Here is a 20537-nt window from a genome sequence, read left to right as displayed (position 1 = left end):
GTACAGCATATTTCATAATACATACTAAACTACTTCTGTGATGTCTTTTTCCAGGTTAGAGAGAGGATGAAATTTCTGAGAGAAGAGGCAATTGCCCAGGCAGGAACCAGGAGGGTTGAAAGTGAATCAAGGTATTCAATACATCCTCACTCACTTGTTAATGGTCTGACTGCTGCACATTACAACAGTGAATTATTCAAGTGGACTTCTATGAATGATTGAATATTATGATGCCCAAAGGCCAACAAAAATGATAGCGTTTTCCTGTCCACCGAGAAAGAAAGTTACAAGCATCCCAAAATTTCCTTTTTGTGGTTCAAATGTCACGTTAGGTTTTTCTGGGTCTTGTGGTCACATATGTGGATATGCAGGATCTTATCCAAGATGGTCGTGCTGGCACACATCTTTCAGCCTTGCTTCAGTCAATCAGATTTCTTAATTATTAATTAGCTCCTCCCAGGTATAGCTAATTGAGTTGTGGCTACTTTAGGGCACTTTCAATAAAATGACTAGACAGATTTTTACCACAATTTTTGAAAGCAATCTTTTTTTACCAGACACCCATTCCCCATGAAGTTTGGCACCTATTGGTGTATTGCAGTTCAGGCTGTTGGTGAGAGCAAACCTTTTTATATGGAGAACTAATAGGAACACTTGATTTCAGACCCAGCCCCAATAGTTTGCACCCTTTTTCCATGAAGCAGCACAACAGTCTATTATTTAATTGGGAAGGTACATGTGGAAACGTTGAACACAACCAAAGTTGTAGTGCACCCAAACGTTGTTCTTTCTCATGGGGATTCCGCTTCAACCATAACTACAGGTCCCTAACACAAACCTGTAACAAACATATATATAATTTGAAGAAAAGAATTGAAGAGTGAAGTTTAAACCAACAAAAACTTACATTCTACAAACATTAGACATAAAAATGTTAATGTAACAATATTATGTATCAACACATTTAAAATCATGTTATATCAAAATCAAATATCATGGTAACCTTAACTCAACCTGATTTTGTTTACTAATAACTTGTTTTTTTTATATGGAATGTTTTACAGTGAAAGTGATGTAATGCACCATGTGAATGTTTGAATGTTTGTGGTTGATGACCTTTATACAAATGTATTTTTTAATGTACATTTGTAATGTGTATTACATTAGTGGTGCTTTACAGTATACGGATTATTGTACTTTAAATTGAACTGTTAATTATACATGTTGTGTACATATTGATGTTTTTTTATTGAACTACATATTAGTAACTAGCTTTTACTGTGTATATTTTAATTGTTTTCTAGCTTTCAAGTATAATTTTCATTTTATAATGGAATGTTTTTTGTTTTATAACATATATATGGGCACTTATTCTGTGCAGGCTATATTGGTTACTATTTTCATATGTAAATGATAGGTTTTTAAATGCTTATGTATATTTTCTTATCATAGATTTATGCTTAATGTTGTTTGATTCATTATAAAATGTTGTGTATTTTACTTTTTGTTTTTTACTGGACTTTTGATGTAAGTTCATGTTTTTTTATGTTTTAATTTACATTTGTTATGATATTGTAATTTAGTGTTACAAATATATTAGAGTTTATTGTAAAACGTATTTTAAGTGTGTATTTAAAATACTTTTTAATTGTTTCCAATGTTATACAAATATTTGCTTGTATGGGTATAAGTGTTATTGTTTTGCGGTAACAGTGTATGCATTTATGTTTGTGACTGAATTAAGGTTACTATGATATCTAATTTTGATATAACATAATTGTAAATGCATTGATAATGTACATTATGTCTGTATTCCTAATGTTTGTCGTTTTTAGATTTTTGTTTGTTTTACCTTAACTCTTTTGTACAATTTGTTTTATAATGTCTTTATTTGTAAAAGGTTATGTGATTGTTCATTCTTTTAGGTACTACTGTGCTAGTTGTGGCGTTATTATTTATAATTATATTATATTACTGTACAATGTAATTGAGTTACATTTAAGAGTGTTTTAGAAAATATTACAGTTTAAGATTTATAACATTTGTATTTAATTTGTATGGTGTCCTACACATTGCCCATTACCTCCAATGTTAATAAGAACATTTTAAAAAGAGTCTAGTTAGAAAGCAAAAGTTCAATTCTGTAAGCGTTATGTATGTACAGTTTTGAAAAAATACCAATACAAGGTTCCTTTAATGTACATTGTATAACATTAATACGTGTGTATTTGTTCAAAATTCATCTGGGTATCATAATGAAAATTGCCAGAAATTGAGAAAGTATGTAAAAGTAAACTACATGTTATTAAAACATAAATATGTTATTTGATATTTTACATTATTATTATTTGGTGGTATTATGTAAGAGATGTTGTGTTTTAAAATATGTACATTTGTATTTAATGTGTATGTAGCACAGCCTCAACATCACCCCTTACAGCTTTTCCTTCCCTCCAATGTAATAAGAACCTTTTAAAAATAGTACAATTATAGAATTTTGAGTTGCAGAACGTTAATTTGTGTACATGCTATATACATTCATTACAAAAAATACAAATGAAAGGTTCTTTCAATGTATGTGTTATAACTAAGGCTTCCGGTTTTATGCCATTTCTGTCTGTTTTTATCTATATGTATTCTTGGGGCTTTTTTCTGTATTTATCCACATTTACTTTTTGTCATTTCAAAAGATAATGCACAACCAGTATTTTTCTGCATTTATTCTAATAAAAAATGCATTTATTAGAGCACACATGCAGCCATACAGGAAGGAAATAACAGCTCAATTTTTTCTGTAACAACAAACAGTTGCTACTCTGACTGCTCCTGCCGTAATATATATGCTGTCAGCAATTTGAAGAACTTGAATGCTATTTGTATGCAACTTTTACACTCTCCAAGTTGCCAATCTGCAATATGATTGGCCTGTGATATATGAGTGACATCATAGAGAACCAGAAAGAAAGACCTGTTTTTTTTTTCTCCATTTGTATAACTAAATACTGAGAGAAAGCTGATTGATTTATTTCCATCAGTATTTATGTGTAAAGATCAGTAAAAACTGAAAAATGGAAGCCTTAGTTATAGCATAAATTATTTTATGAACTTGTTATCTGGGTATCTGTGTATCAAAATGAAAATCCACAGAAATTGAGGAATTATGTACACATATACTGACATGTTATTAACACATGAATACGTTGCTTTAACCTGTAATATGCTCATTATGTTTGTGTTATTATGTAACTGTAAGACTTTTAAATTGGTGTTGCCATTTTTAATAAAATGAAATTTAATAAAATACGTTCTGCATCTTTTAAAGTCAAAAGAAAAAAACTTTTTTTATAGTAATTGGCTCATCATTACATTACAATTATAAAGAATATGTCCTTCCATCTGTTATGTATTGTTACTGGAAATTGTTTACATTTTACATAAATGTATTTTAAAAGTTGAAAACTGACTAACTCATTTTTATTTTTGGAACTTGTTTAATGCTATCAAAAGTTCTTGAAAGTTATTCAATAAATAGGTTTTTGGCAATGGTTTTTAAAACTCACCTTTTAGGCCATCGCCCTGTCCATTAAGCCATCTTCTACACTAACATTTCCTTTTAAAACAACTATCAAGGCATATGTTCTCAAAGCAGAAAGATGTCATTTTTAGAATATTTTTCTTGCGTTGATGGCCAGCTGGATTGTGGGATTGCATGTTTTAGCCACGGCTGGGGTTCCCAGGTTGTGGATAACTATTGCGCTGTCAGTTTCAGTTAGTAGCATGCCTGGTCCTCCTGCAGGAATGACATAGTTCTTCCCCTCCGTTTGCTCTCTCCTCTTACCCACCTCATATTGAGCCAGGGAGTCAATGGTATGCTTAGCAAATGGTCTTTGAATAGTAGAGGATTTGTTGTTTTGCTTTTGTTACTTATTGGACAGCCAAGTATGGGCTGTAGAGGTCCAACTCTATGATATCCAGAGAACGAGAACTTGCAGCACAATTGGATGAAATGTCAGTCCTCTACTTGTCTTGTGCTTCGGTTGTGTGGGTTATATCAAATAAGAGATCTTTAATTTCTGTGTTTAGGATGTTAACATCCGAAATGGCTCAAAGAGTTTGTATGGATTCTGTGGGCCCTCCTCTGATGAGATGAAGCTGCTGGCCTTCCTTTAAGACATGTTTTGTTTTTCCCAAAGTGCAATGGCAGCGGCGTAAGGTGGGCCTCTCTTCAGGTTGAGTCAGTTTGTTTCATTCGTCATTGTTCCATGATTTAAATCGATGAGTAGGTTAGAAGATTTAAACTCAAAATGGAAATGAATGAGCCCCCTGTCCTTGGAACTCACTCGTCTCTCAGTGGTCTTGAAGTCCAGCCTTCACAGACAAGCGCGGGCCGCCCTGGGTTTATTAGCTCCTTGATTCCTAGGCTCCGCTATATGATCACAGTTTCAATGGGTTGGAGCAGTGGTCTTGACCATGGCACGTTATGTGGTGAACCCCACCAGCGCGAAAACCAACAGCGCTAGCACTGCCCTTTGACACACCAGGATTTGCCACTCCAGGGGATAGCAGGTCAGGTTTAAGACCAGGGGTGCATATCACAGCATTGCAGCGGTAGAATGAAGAGAAAAGAAACAACAATGGCACAAACACCGACCTTGACAATGTAATCATAGTGTATTGCTTTCATAGCCAAAGAGTGCTAGTTCGGAAGTCTCCGGTTAGAGGGAAAACGCTTACATTTGAATTGCTATATTGACTCGATACAAAATGCTTTCGATGCAAAGTGTGTTTTTCTGGCTGATGAAACTGAATATTTATTTAAAAATGCCTGAAAGTGTGCAGTGCTCCTTATTGTGTCTAGTTCTGTTTGGGATGCATCCATAGGTGAATGTGCATCTAGAATGAAAAGCACGGTACAAAGGGCCTCATCACGAGTTTGGCTGTAACCCTTAAATCCGGCGGTAGCACTGTTACCGCCGGATTTAAGAGTCTGCCAAATCAGGGCTTCGGCGGATTTCTCCCCAGCTCTGAGGCTGAGGGAAATCTGCTGAAAATTCGCGCTCATACTGCCGGCGGGAAATCCACCGGCGGTATGAGGGTGAAATTTCCCCATTGAGCCCAATGGGGAATGGGGCATTCCCAAATGGGCTCACTGGGGAACGGGGAATTCCAAATCCGCCAAACCTGTGATCCAGTGCTAATAGCGCTGGTGGGTTTGGCAGTAGGGCAGATAGCGCCAGCGCTATTAGTGCCAGCGTTACCTCCCAACTCATGATGAGACCCTAAGTCTGTAGATGCATAGCTAAGATCATGTGATATAAAAAGTGTGGCAGAAAGTATCCGGATTTCTCCTACATATTAGGTGCATTGGCCGGGAAAACATTTAGCTAAGTGTCTCAGTCTGGAGTGGCAGCATCATATTTCCTAATGATGTGCTGTGCTGGGCACATGTTGAATTGTGTTTGTCAATAGTGCTGTATGCCTTATCATATCATTAAGTTTTTTTTAATTTGATACACTGTGCTTTATGTGAACAGTGGGTGAAATGTCTGAGATGAATGTTGCAAATTTGTGCGAGTATGCAGAAGCCAAATTCTTTGCTCTGGGAACATGGATGTTGGGTACTTTGAATTTGTGGAGAGAGCGCATAGTTGCACAAATAGAAAAAGAAAAGCTTGAAAAATTATTTGACGAGGATTCAGTGTTACATTCGTGCCTGATCAGACTGTTTGAGTGTGACCAAAAAAAATCTCAAAAAGTTTGCCTTATCAGGTTAGGTGCACATTTCTGGTTTCTCCTGCGTAGGATATTTGAAGTCTAAAGAGAGGATGAAAAGAAAATGATGAATTGTCAGGGCAAAATTGACAGACTTATGTAAACAACTGATTCACATAAAAGATGCAGCAGATGAGGGACAGTTCCCGCTGTGAGAAACCTGAAGGTGTCTCACTTGCTAGTCCCCAGGGATCTGTCATCCAGGTGGCCAGGACATAGCCATCACTCATGGACAGTTCCTCAGGGTGGGCATGTGCGGGAGGATCACCTGGATGGGGGATCTTCGGGGAGTGAAAGTGGGATGCTGACGGTTAGGACATGATACCCCCTTCCTTATGACACCTTGTCCCCATTCTACCCCATAGGATATTTAAAAACTCTACCCCCCCTTTTCTACACAAACACTTTCTCACACTGCAAAAGACAACAGATTAACACCAGAGCTGTTTACCTGACATTTCCCAACACAAGGGTCAGGCAGAGTCAGGCAATTGCTGATAACTACTCATACCTGACGGCCCTTTCCCTTCCCCACAGGGATAAAAGGCGGTGCACGAGAGCACACTTTGAGCAAGGCTGAACGCAGGAAGAGGCAGCTATTCTGGGATGGCAGTTTAAACGAAGGAGAAAGGCAATGGAAGGGGATGACAAAGAGGGAGTTGCCCTTGCCCCTTTCGCCCCAGAGCTGTGAAGCTTTTGATAAAAGAACAGTAAGATTGCAGCAAGCAATTGATGTGCCATTTGTCAATGGTACACAGGACCCTCCTGCACTGATAGCGAGAGCAGGGAAAACAGCTTACCGCCGTGGTACCATCTTTGACTCTAGCAGAAGAAAAGCCAATGAGTTCAGCACAGCTAGTGAGTCAGAGGAAATTGATAGCAGTCCGGACTGTATTAAGCTGAAAGTTGCAGTGGCAACATTTGCGTAAAAGAAAAGAAGATACTTGGCAAAGCTGTTTTGTGAACAACCAAGATATTAAGGTTAAAGTGCTCCTGAATAGGGAGGATATGCTGAAGTGAGAAAAATTACAAGAACCAAGAGGCCCTACAGAAGGTCTGCACGAGAAGTCAAAATGGTCACACAAGGGTCAAACCAAACCCTTTGTACAGTCGAAAGTCTTTCACACGTTGTGAGAATGAAATGAACTGTTTTTTTGAGGGGAACATCCTGAAAATTGGGATAGCGTGAAACCTGCACTTGCCAAAAAATCATGGAGTGACCCAGCGAGACGTAACCAACCTTTGGAAGTCTGTGTGTGAATTGGCAAATGCTTTGGGAGGCAGGTGAAGGAAGGACTGAGCCCGAACGAGGGGGTCCTAAGTAAAGTGGAAAAGGTAACAAAGAGATTTGTTTAAAAAGACATTAAGATTCCTTAATATTAAAAGATGATGATGCTGTGAATTGAAAAGCTAAGTGAACTGCATTGTGATGACAAATCTGAACCCGACCGAGGGATGTCCACAGTGAGTTGTTGGTCTGAGCCCGATTGAGGGAGGCTGATGTTGTAAAGGGGATCGGAGCCCAGTTGAGGGGGATCCTCGGGTGAAGAGTAATCGCCCACTGTGAAGATTAATAGAAGGAACTTTAGTTTGTTGTTTGTGATATATCAGGCCCTCTGAAGCAAGAGACTTTGCATAAAAGAGATTTGGGCACAGAAGACCCTGATATTGTAAGAAGGAATTGTAAACTCAGGCCGGAGAAGCACAGAAGTGTGCTGTGCTCGAATTTGCTGCCTTGTGCTGTGCTTCAAATGTGGAGAAGGGAGACCCCAACCATAACATCCTGACGTATGATTTGAGAACACTTCTTTCTTTCTTTGTGAACATTATCCCACACTATTTTGTAGCATAGGGGTAAGGATTGCTACTAGGTTTTTCTTAGTATAGGCCCTTGTTTATTTGATTAGACTCTACCAGGACTCTTATTATTATTTGATGCTCGTAACTTGCACCCATCTTAGATTTAGGGATAGATTACCCATTTCTATAGTTTAATAAACACACTTGAACTGTGATCACTTGTGTCTGTCTTGCTTTGATACCATGCCTCCCTTACATATGGTGTCAGCAGTGGGATGTGATTCAGCTGACAAAAATTGAAACCCATACTGATAATTGTTGTACCATCAGAAGGGGAAAATTAAATCATTGAACTCCTCGACTCTGAACGCGTATCCACACTCAAAGAGGCATTGTTCTCACACCTTCCTATCCCGACTGGTCAGAAGGATCTATTCTTTAAAACTCAAGTGTTACTAGACAGCCTTCATCTCTCACATAATATACAACTGTGGGATCAAGCAATATTGAAAGTTCAACCCGTCTTTACTTTTATTAGACCTAGTGCTCAGATCCCTCAACCCCTTTCAAACCTTTTTGTTTTGGTACCCAAACATCATCTGTTGCGGGTCTATCAGAGTGAGAGATTAACTTACTGAAGTCCATTATTTCGGCCGACTCAGATTCAGAGAATTCAGAAGATTTCAAAACTTTGTCTGAGGGAGTCGAGACTTGTTTTTTTTCTGATTCAGAACCTTCCATAGAAGGAACCCTTTCTTAAGTAATTTTCTTGATCCAAACGGTTTTGTGTTGGCTGCTTCCAGTTCCAAAGTCAAGACCAAGATCTTCCTTTCCAAATTCAAAATCTTGTATTCAGTGTTTGGGACCCTTAATCCCAATTCATCAGTGCATTATTTAACTGCTGCATGGACCTTTTTCATTTCTACTACAGTTTGTATGATTTGTCTAATGGAGAGAGCCAGTGCATCCATTATGTCCATCAGATAATCTTCAGTAGTCTGACTTTCTTCTCTAATTTGATGAGTTAAGGTTTCTTCCCTAACTCTGTTTGAAGGTTGAGTTTCACTGAGGGCTTCAGTAGTCACATCCTTCTTCTCTCCTTCCTTTTCCCTGGAACGTCTCTCTGTCTGTCATCATCCACTTCAATCAATTGGGCCATCTTTGGAGTTTTATCAGGCTGGTGGGGCTAATCTCTTAAATTGCAGCCATTCCTGCTGTAATTTCAAGAATCTCAAGGTTTTAAAAAACTGGTAATATTACTACCTATTGTGATGAATCCAGGGAATTCTTCCCAGCTCCCCAAGCAGTTATAGCGCTATGCAAAGTATTTCCTAGGGGCACAGGACAAGCAGCATCTCAATAGCGGTGACCCCCCTTAGGGAACAAGTTCACCAGACCCTAACAACTCCTTTAACATCAGCCTCCCAATTCTTCTTGCAATCTATGGGGACTACTCATGATGCACATACCTAGGGCACTTTAAATGTGCTTGGCTGTGCTGCTGATTTCTCCTGGAGGCCTACATCACCTGGCCAATGGTGAGGTGTCTATCGTTGTAGCAAGATGCCAAAAAGGACTGAGACCCTTAGCTGGAGGGGAGGCGCCACTGAAAAGCAAAGCTGTGGCTGGGAGAGAGCCAGCCCAAGCAACACTTCACACAGCCTGTGCCTCATCTGCAATGCAGAGCCCCTGGAGGGAGGGCCACATCCCATACATGGTGGGCAGGGAGATTACAGAACTCTGCTGAGCCCAGCAGGGCTGAGAATCCTGAGCTCTGAGGTCTTTGGTAGAAGAGGATTGAACTGCCACCGACGAGGACTTCTGACACATTTGAAACAGAACATCCAACCGGAGAAGGAACAGCAACAAACCAACAGCACAAGATGTGCAGTTCCAACGCGATCTAAGCTGCCGACTTCCTCGGCGAAGGACACAGTGGAGACACAGTTATGCAGTTTATGCCCAGGCAAGGGAGGAGGCTGAGCTCTGGAGCCCTGAAAACGGAACAACTATGGGATAAAACAGAAGAAAGCAACCAAAGACCCCAGTGTGGTTACCAGAGACCTGAGAGCCATGGAAAGACCCATAGGGGGTGGCCAGGAAGCTAGTAGTTCCAGAGGGGTTGCCAAATACAAGAGATAAAGAGAAACTCTGTGAGGGGGTGAATTCAAATCCAGTAACCTACGAAGGATTACCTAATAGGAAGGTGAGATAAAAGCCCACAAAGAGGGTGAAGGTGAATCCCATAACCCTCAAGGGCTTAACAAATACTAGAGAAAAAGAGAAACACAAAGAGGGGGTGAATTTGAATCCAATAACCCATAAGGGATTACCAAACACCATAGAGAGAGAAAAGCAATCTGTGGGTTTGAAGCTGAATCCCACAACCCATGAGGGGTTACCAAATACAAGAGAGAAAGGGGAGCACTCTGAGGGGGTGATTTTGAATCCAATAACTTCTGAGGGGTTACCAAAGAGAGATAAAAGTACTCTCAGGTGGTATAGCCCAATCCAATAACCTACAAGGGGTTACCGTGTATAAGAGAGAAAGAGAAACACTCCAAGCGGGTGAATCTGAATCCAACCACCCACGACAGATCACTGAATAACCAAAAGAGCGAGACAATAATTTGCAAAGGGACACTGATGACCTGAGAGTAAGCAAAAACTCAAGACGGGATGAACTTGAGTTGAAGGACCTACACAATTAAATTGCAGACTTGAGGACAGAACTTCGTTTTTTTAACCAAGACTTTTGAGGAGGGGTCAGAAGTCCCTTTGTGCTGTAAGAAAACAAGTGACTTTTTTTCTGCACAAGAAGGCATGGCCTGAAACTCCGACAAGAAACCCAGAGACATTTGAACTTTGTCTTTAACTATATGAACAGACAAACGCCTGAGGGGGAGACACTTTTTGGGAAGGGGGTCAAGCACCAAGCATCACAAGCCAGGAAAGGGGAACAGGTACACTTTTCTAGGCTACGTGTTGTTTTTCTTTATTAGTGTTAAGGTCAGTTAGCACAATAGCATAGGTTTTTTAAACAGAAGAAGAGTTTTATATATATTAGACTTCCTGACAAGCACCCTTTTGTTATTTTCTCAGAATATAGAACCTTCATTACAGCAGTAGGGCTAGTTGATGCATTTTCTTTACGTTAATAAAGAAAAACACTTTGAACCATGTCTAGTTTTCCATCTCCTTTGTCTGACCTACCTAAAAATGTGAAGCTGACAAACATTGGGAAGGTGGCAGTTCAAACAAAGTATTTCCTTTATACTAAGTTCATGATGCTACAAACAAATCCTTAACTTGCTCTAGACCATTACTTCACAACTCTCACTTTAAATATTTGGCAGCTCACATCCATGCTGTAATTAAAGTGAGTCCTTTGCACATTGCCAGCTGCAGCTTGTCTTCTATTGAACTTTCAGCACCCACCTCACTCTCCTGAGTTGCCATTCCATTCTCCCTCATCTGCCTTTAAATGTACTTTGCGTAATGCTCGTCCACTAAAGGCTTAATGTTCCCTTGTCATTCTCTAGGTGCATTGTCCTCTAGCCCTGGTCAATAATGTTTTGGGGCGGGAGTTTAGGTGAAAGGAAGTGGCATGAGGGTGAAGGGTAGTGGCAGTGCCAAAGGAGAAATAAAGGTGGATGTACAACGTCAATAGGGCTAAGTATCTTTCTTTCATTCTTTCACAGACTTTAGGCCCTTAGAGGGAGAGACGGATTACAGTTAAAGAACTTCATAGAGGCTTAAAATGAGAGCTCATTGGACAAGTATGCAAGATGCCCGTTGTTCAACCTTGTACATGATGAGGTGGAGTAACTAATTCCCTCTTTACTCATTTCGCAAGAAATTTCTGATGGAGCAACTCTCACTGGTAACTATTCTCACATGCCATAAACGGAAGCCAGAGCTGAAACCCAAGCTTTACATATTGAGGCTTGCACAGAATTCTATTCTGAATCCATTTATCATATATCTCAAACGTCAAAAAGCAAATACAAATCAAACACAACTAACAACAGGAATCTGTCATGTGGTAAATGCTATAGTTGGGGTCAGCCATTTCATCATGAAGGAGTATGTCCTGAAACGGGCCAGGCAGCACGATAACTGGCGACGAAGGAGAGATCACATGCAACACCTCGGCACGACCCGCATGAACTTCAAAGTGTAACCTGTGGCAAAGAAAATCCTCTAGAAATAGTGTGCAACTATTCTCCAAAGAAAAGTTCATGCAATTTCAAAAATTCCTATTCACACTTTAGTGTTTAGGTACCATTCATCGCTGCCAGCTGTCACTGACAGTGATCCTGAAGAATACGTCTACACAATGTCTAAATCTATGAATCAAACAGAGAACAATTGTGACATCATGGTTGGCAATCACCCAGCTAAACTCTTCCTAGACATTGGTGCCACTCTGAACATCATGTGCATCTCTGGGTCAAGGAAATGACAAAGCCACATTTGAGAAACTCAGAACTCCAAGTTTTTGTGTGGGCAGCGAAAGGTCCTGTCACCAATCAGGGAAAATTTCAGACAACACTCGGGCACAGAAAAAATGATAAACACAGAGGTGCATGCCCTTCAAGGAGAAGGCCTGGAAAGCAACTTATTACGATGTTCAATGGCCATCACAATTAACATTGCAGCTGTAACTTCCGTAATGAAACCATCACATCCAATCATCTCCCAATTTCCCACTTAGTTTCAAGGACTTGCATGCCATTAACGATCCGTGTCACCCATGGCTCAACATCACTGTCGAGCGCCCATACACATACAACCATGAGCAGAAAGAACTCATGATTCTGCTGCAGGTTACATCACAGAACCAACATTAGGGCCCATACCATGGGTGACCCACATAGTAGCGGTTCCAAAGAAGAATTCAATAACTGATATTCACGTTTGTGTAGATATGAAGAAGAAAAAAACAATGCAACAGAGAGAGAAGGACACTCAGGCATGCTTCTTGATGACATGATTAGTCAGTCAAGTATTCTCAAAGCTTGATCTAAATAAAGGTTATCGCCAAGTAGAGCTTGAGACCCAGTCCTGCTACACAACAATATTTCCCACTCACTTAGGTCTCCACAGGTACAAACAATTGAGTTTTGGATTTTCATTTGCTGCAGAGATATTTCAACAGAGTATTAGAAAATCCACAATTGCTTCAACTGCCATGATTCTAATAAAAAATGTGATGATACACTGGAACCACATGACCAAGCACTATCAAAATAAGCCTGCTCTTGTGTTAGCTGGACTAACTCTCAAAGTTGACAAGTGTGATTTTCACAGTATTTCTTTGTTCATTTATTCTATGAGAATGGCATGTGAGACGACCCTGATAAGGTTAACGCAATCTCAGAAATACCTGCTCCCATGGATGTTGGTGATATCCAGTCATTCTAAGGAATGGCTGGCTACTGCACTAGATATATCAAAGAGTTTGCGACCACAAATGCTCACTTGCAAGAACCTATAAAACAAAGTATGTATTTTTTCGGTTCATCTCAAAGTGAAGAAGCCTTTCAACAAGTTAAACAAGATGTCACCTCGACCGATCATGTGCCTTACTTCGACCCGTCACAGTGCACGGAACTAACAGTTGATGCCAGCCGGTTTAAGGGGTTTTGCCTTTGGGCTATTACCTGACTTGACGGTATTTTAGTATTGTGGTATCTTGCTGGTAAATTGGCAATATTGTATTGTAGTGGTAAATTAGTGTTGTGGTAGATTTGTGGTGAGCATATTTATAACACTGCCCTATATAATAATACAAACCTTCCCCTTTTTATAACTACGCTCTATTCTGGGGTTGACTGTAGGCATGTACCCCGGGTTTAGCATATTTAGAAAAAAACAAATATTGCCATATATTGTGTATAGTTTGTGCATAGATTGTGCCTAAACGTATCTCCGACATCAGCTTATATTATTGAAAGATCCTGTTCAGCTTCCATGCATAGCTGAACACACTCACACAACACACCGGCTTTCTAGCTTGCTTTTATATACCCCTTTGGTTTCTTACTTTACCTCCCGCGGTCAATACCTTTTACCACTGTTTTGTAGGTACCAGGGTGTATCCTAGTTACTTTCCCTCACCTAAAGAATGATCGCCATAGACAAAAAAAAAATCGTTGCACCAACTCAGTTTCCACTTTCATTTATGTTTGTTTTCAAAACATGTCATTTACAAGAAGGAAACAAAAATATTTCATTTCATAATAAGACATGTGCTGAGTCTTACCAAAGCATCGACACCACTGTGGTTATCTAAGAGATAAAATATGAACATGCATTGCACAATTTTTTTCTTTTTCTGTTAGTCCACAGTGTGCTTAAGAAAAACAACAATCACTCAGTTGAAATTAATGATCTATTCCTGTTTATCTAGCCACAGAGATAATTCACTTTCATTCAACGCTCTCCTCAACTTTACCATCACTTACATAGGATTTTGAAGTTTCTGTGCGGCCCCTTTCTCACTCCTGTTTAGCTGCGATGAAGTGTTGCAAGCTCTGCACAGCCACTTCGCGCCCCCAAAAAACGGTCTTGGATTCCTGGCAGTCTTCAATGCTAGAGCCTCTGCACTCTCTCCCTTTCTTTCGGCAGTCAACAACAAGAAAAAAAGCACACACCCTTCAGCTCATCCCTATTTATCTACCCTGGCTATCACTCAAAACTAAAACTGCCCTCTTTCTGACATGTTTCAGCAACTTCTAGACTCCTGATCCCACTGTCTAATCACCTACAGGCGTTTGTATGTATCTCTTCTTGCTTTCTTGCTTCCTGTGCACACAAATGACTCTCAGAATGCAAAAAGACAGCCCATTCATTTTTACAGTGCACATTTCTTTTCCATGGAACGAAAAGATAGAAAAAAAATAATAGAACATAATTTCCATCCGTGTTCACTGACATTGCATTGCAATGTTAATCAGGAGAACTAATTAGTTACTGGGGTTTCATTTAATAAGGGCAGTTAGTTAGTTAATCTAGGTTATTTTATCCAATGCAACCTTACACAGATGGCAATTCCTATAACTTTATATGTGTGCACCATTTTGAATATGCAGCCTTTTTGACAATCATTTTGCTTTACCATTGACATCCTAGTTCACTGCCACAATGAGATTAATGTGCCATTTTAATGTTCTGCCTTCACCTGCACAAATTTGCATAATTTGCTGTCTCTTTTCTGCATTTACACTTACCCCATTGAAAGTGCTTTCCTGTAATCCCACTTGCACTCCTTTAACTGGCTGCCTTTATTGAAATCCTTGCCTTACTGGCTGCTTTTATTGAAATCACTGTCATAGATTCCTACATCTACCCTCCTTTTCTGACAGCTATGACCGCTCGCGATGTCATAGCGGGAGTAACCACACACAATTAACTAAAATGCTACAGGATATCTCTCCTTCCACATTGTTCCCAGTATCATGACCAATACCCTCATCTTAATGGTGAGGGCAACCAGCCACCCCCCCATTAACAAAACCAAGATCGCCAAACACGCCGTACTCCTCTCTACCCAGGTCCCCCAGTTGAATGTGTTTATTTCCATCACACCCAGGCTATTCGTAGTAATATATTTATTTTCTTAAATTCATTCTAATAGTGTGCCTTTCCTTGTGGCTCAACAAAAATTCAACATCCAGGTCGATCAGGAACAAATTCCTCTGAAAAAACTCGATATTTTCCACTTTGCCTTCCCACATATCATCAGCAACATGGAATAAAGTTAATCCCCTTATTGACACAAGTGTGTCCTTTGGAATAGATATGTAAAACACACTGTACTTAACTGTTTGACAATGAAAGTTGCATGATTCAGATGGGTGATTGTGTAATTTTTCAAAGAAGTACTTACCAACCACTTGTTTTTAATTAGCCTAGCTTGTGATAGTTCCTCAATCCCCGAATTATTAATGACTACTTCACATCCCCCTGATACTCTTGGATCAGCTTTCAACCCGCAGATAGCATCTGCTGCGCCAGGAGAAAATGGTTTACCAGGACACATGTAATTCTGCTATTTAAACTTTATACATGTATCCAAATTCGGAAACAAGTAAACATCAGGTTCCCAAGACTGAAATGCCACCACCTCTGGGGTTTTGATCTTCAAATATTTGTCATTCTGCCAAAATCCCACATTGTGTACTAGTTTAGTATGGTATATGAGTTCAGGAGCAATATATGGGATGCATAACAAAAACTCAAACTCCATTCTCTACATATTGATGGACAATAGCATTGCACTCCCCATCTCTAATGCAATCTTGATTTGTACCATTTCCACTTCTCTTTGCGTGATTTTCGCTATCATCTGATGGATGATCTCAGATGATACAAAGTACAATGGTATATGCCCCTGTCTCAATTGCGAAATTGCATTTTGAACCTCTCCCATATACTTTTTCAATAATCTATCAACGGGACTGACCACGTTTATGATGTCACTTAGCATCCGGTCATGCTTAACCACAACATTTGTGCATTGTTGCATTATGACAGCCTGCTCACTTAATATAATAACAGTCTCATTTATAAACATTATCTGATCATTCAGTCCATCTCTGACTTCATCTAAGGTCCTTTGAATTATGTCTAAATCATAAGTCAATTGTTGCGCTTTAGCACTCAATGTCCCCACCGAAATTGCATTGGCTGTGGACATTGTCGTGTCCACTACAACCCCAATAATAGTCATCACCACAGAGGCCACAAGCAATACTGCAGCCCGCTCCCCCCTTCTTTTCTTTACATCAGATGAATTCACAAAAGTTTTTTCCAACTGCATCGAAATATCTCTGACCGATTGCCGGGTATCCTCTTTTCGCAGCTTCAACCATTCTCTTATTTGATCGTATGCAATCACAGATTTATTTATACATTTCTCCACTATCTTATCAGGGTTTACATTTGTGTACATATTCTGGTATACCAGCCTTCTGTTTCCCAGGATAAATCTAGGTGCTTCTTCCACTGTAATTCCAGATGCTGATCTGGGTTCAATTATGACTTGTGCTCCTGCAACTTTAATTCCCAATACGGCCACTTTGAGTAGCACAGCAAGTATCCAGTTCTCAGGTTTGGTCATCTTCGCCCTCTGCTTTGTAGACTTTGTCTTTGCCCCCATTCTTCGGTCCGGAGGCTTTCCCGGGGCCTCCTCCCGTGGTCTCCCATCCCGTGGCCTCCTATGGTCCATCGTCTCAAGGAAAAGGCCCTGCTGGGGTAATAGAGTAGTAGTATCTAAAGTGAATAGGAAAGAAACAGGTTAAGTGCACAGCATAAAACAATGTTCAATCCCTTTTCTACTACAAAGCCTTAAAAAAATCTGGATGCTTAAAACCCTATTGGTCCCTGGATTTGCCACTTTGGATACCTGCAATCAAATACATATTATACAAAAACAAAAGAATATTTTACCTTATGCATCAAAACAATTCTCAACAAAACACACACTTCTCTATACTATTACACAACTTCATTCTCCCTTGCCATATCCCATTGGTTACTTGAAACCCATGTAAAAACCTTATCATACAACATGATGATAGCTCAGTTTGGTTCAGCGCCTCTTCATGAAAATAATGCACAATATTTAAACATATGGCTCTGTTCACTTCTGCTTGCCCACCAGGCCGTATATTTCTTTACTCAAGGAGAGAAATCCTGTGTATGTTACCTTACACATGATTGCATATCATTGTATCACATGTATGAACCAGTCTCTGTTCAATGTGTCTGCTAGTAGGCAAATTTACTGTGCTTTTATGATTAATACCTTAATTGGACTATTAGCCCTATTTTCATTGCATTAATTACATTCAACTATTCTACACTCGCTCAAGCCTTTTCACCTCATGTTTTTGGTGGCAGGGTTTAATTTGGTTGACATGACAAACTGCTCTGTCACCGTCTCACCCTCCTTCTTGATAACTGTATACACAACAGGGGATGTTCTATCTACAATCTCAAATGGCAGTTTCCATGCCGCAAGAAATTGTGAATGTTTGTGCCTGTTCTTTCCAAAGTGGTATTTGTACACCTGGTCACCTACTTTGTTCTCTCTGACTGATGCCTTTCTATCATAATATGTCTTTGCACCATCAGCGGCTCTCTCCAGATTTCGCTGCACAAATGCAAATGCATGCTGTAAGTTCTTCCTCAATTGCTACATATATTCGTAAACTGTGGAGGCATTCACAAGTGTTTGTCCGTGTGCCCTGTACAATACATTTTGTGGCAGCACCATCTTTCTTCCTGTCAACACTTCATGAGGGCTGATGCCTGTTGCTTTAGCAGGAGTCGACCTAATGGCCATTAATACTAAAGGTTGTAAATCCCAACTGGAACCTGCCTCAGCTACAAATGTCTTTAGTATATCTACTATAGATCAATTGCTCCTCTCCACTTTTCCTGAAGAAGACGGTCTATAGGATATGTGCAAGTTCCTCTTTACCCCCAATATCTGCCACACCTTGCTCATCAAGGCACTGTCATGACCCATAGAACTTACCCCTTCTGGACTTCCTGGTCCTTAACGCGACGGGGCTTGTATTCCTTGTTACTCCCAACATGACCGTGCCAAGTGACTTGCCTCGCACCAGCCTTCACGTTGCACACGGCATGTTCAATAAATTGGCCACACCCCCGCGTCCATGCGCGTCTCAACACTATCATTAGGTAGTGACTTGACGTGTGTGTGCTGTTCGGCGAATCCACTATTCCTAGTTTCCTGGTTGCTTCTTCCTTCCTTTCACCCCTTCCCTCTAATTCTGCTGCCGGAATCCTCATCCCTAGCAACCACTACTTTTTTCCTGGACATCCTGGAACTGCGACCTTCTCGGAACTCTGAACGCGCTCTGCAGCCGGACGAGACTCGAGCGAGCCTATACAAGACCCGATCCGTCCACAAGAGGAATCCTGCCGCAGAACAGAGCAAGAAGCGATCCCAGGTGAGACGGGGGGAGATTTACGACAGTTTGAGACGCCAAACGACCGACACTGATACTGTTATGGAGAAAGCAGTCCAGGACCTTATGCGTGACATGCAAGAACTCACAACTGAAGTACAGAACTTAAAAGCTGAAAATGCTGCGTTAAAACAGCTTGTTTTGTATCGCGACCCCACTAACAAGGACAGCGTGTTACTGGGTGGAGTAGTAGACAAATGTGATGGCTCAGCAAAATCCTTACGTGGATTCCTGGATTCCTGCTTGGTGCATTTTACTTTTAAGCCCTATTATTTTTCAACTTCCAGGGCGAAGGTGGGCTTCATAATCTCGCATCTCACAGGGAACGCGTTGACCTGGGCCACTCCCTTAGTCAACTCATGAGATGCCCTCCTGGATGATTATGATGGATTCATTCAGGCACTCAAGACTATGTTCGACCACCCAGAACAGGTTTTTAGTGCTCAGGAACGGTTACTTGATTTCCGACAGGGATCTCAGGATATGCTAACGTACGTTACTAGATTCAAACAACTGGCCAAGGAAGCGGATTGGTCCTCAGAAGCAAGTTTCACTCTATTTCGCAGGGGTCTAAACAAGGATATTAAGGACGAATTAGCCAGGGTGGCTCATCCTAGCTCATTCCAGGCTCTTATGGATCTAGCCATGCAAATAGACTTCCGAATCCAGGAAAGAAAGGCTGAAAGAAGAAAGACCAAGATACCCTTTCAAAAGAATTCCCTTGAGACTGCTGTAAAGACCGATCCTGCCCAAACCTCTGACATAGAACTGGAACCCATGCAAATAGGAGCCTTCCGTGGGCCTATTTCCCCACAAGAAAGGATGAGAAGGATCCACACAGGCCTGTGCATGTATTGTGCCTTGGATAAACACCTTGTTAGAGAATGCCCTCTAGCTCCTCCTCGGCGTTCGGGAAACGCCAGCTCCCGATCCTAGATGGAGCGAGGTGTCGGGAGAGAGATGTTTGCTCCACATCAATAGATACTACAGGCCGTCCTGTTGCCCTCCAAGAACAAGACCTATCCCATTCTGGCCTTGGTGGACTGCGGAGCTATGGGAATTTTCATTGATCAAGACTGGGTTGTTAGTCATCATATTCTGTACGAGACACAAAACACCATGCAGCCGGTGGAAGCAATTGACAGAAGACCCCTCTCTTCAGGACCCATAAGCCTGCAGACTAAAGAGATCCAACTTTCCATAAACCATCATCAAGAGCGGATTACATTAGACATCATTAAGTCAGCTCATTACCCCATGGTTTTGGGTATGCCCTGGTTACAAAAGCACAATCCGTATATCAATTGGACAGCAGGATCATTATTCCTGGGCTCAGAATTCTGTATGTCCCACTGTCTATCCCTGGATCCCTCCTCGACACCTCCTAAAGAACCATCAAGAGACCTAAAAACACCACTCATGGTTTCCAATATCATACAAGTTCCAGAGGCCTATCAGGGATATGCTGATGTATTTTCTACTGCCATAGTCCAAGCCTTACCCCCTCACAGGCCCGAAGACTGTGCCATAGATACAGATCCCTCAGCAGTAATTCCCATCGGCAGAATGTTCATTCTTTCCGAACCTGAGAAGAAGGCCCTTCGGGAATACCTAGACTTCAATCTTGAAAACGGCACCATAAGACCCTCGAAATCTTCAGCGGGTGCTTTGTTGTTCTTCGTTCCCAAGAAGGATACCAAGGAACTCAGACCTTGCCTCGACTATTGAGGCTTAAATCAATGCACCCTCAAAGATCGGTACCCACTGCCCCTGATCTCGGATATCCTGGAAGCTGTGAAAGGCGCAGTAATATTCACGAAGTTGGGTCTCCGGGGTGCCTACCACTTAATCCGTGTCTGGGAAGGAGACGAATGGAAAACAGCCTTTAGAACACCCTTTGGTCACTATGAATATCTAGTCATGCCCTTTGGACTAGCTAATGCTCCTGCAGTCTTTCAG

General features: G+C 40.8%; 1 protein-coding gene across 1 annotated transcript in view; it reads left to right on the top strand.

Moving 5' to 3' along the window:
• Nucleotides 1-20537, top strand: part of LOC138511076 (trichohyalin-like) — a 3831204-nt gene that overhangs the window by 1603391 nt on the left and 2207276 nt on the right. Inside the window, exon 15 of the mRNA XM_069626576.1 lies at nucleotides 55-131. Within this exon, the coding sequence (XP_069482677.1) occupies nucleotides 55-131 (77 nt within the window). The remainder of the gene's footprint in view (nucleotides 1-54; nucleotides 132-20537) is intronic.

This window comes from Ambystoma mexicanum, chromosome 6p (genome assembly GCF_040938575.1).
Source record: "Ambystoma mexicanum isolate Mex_15411 chromosome 6p, UKY_AmexF1_1, whole genome shotgun sequence".
Classification (NCBI taxonomy): domain Eukaryota; kingdom Metazoa; phylum Chordata; class Amphibia; order Caudata; family Ambystomatidae; genus Ambystoma; species Ambystoma mexicanum.
The sequence above is the reverse complement of the archived record's forward strand: the minus strand, read 5'-3'. Positions and strand labels throughout refer to the sequence as shown.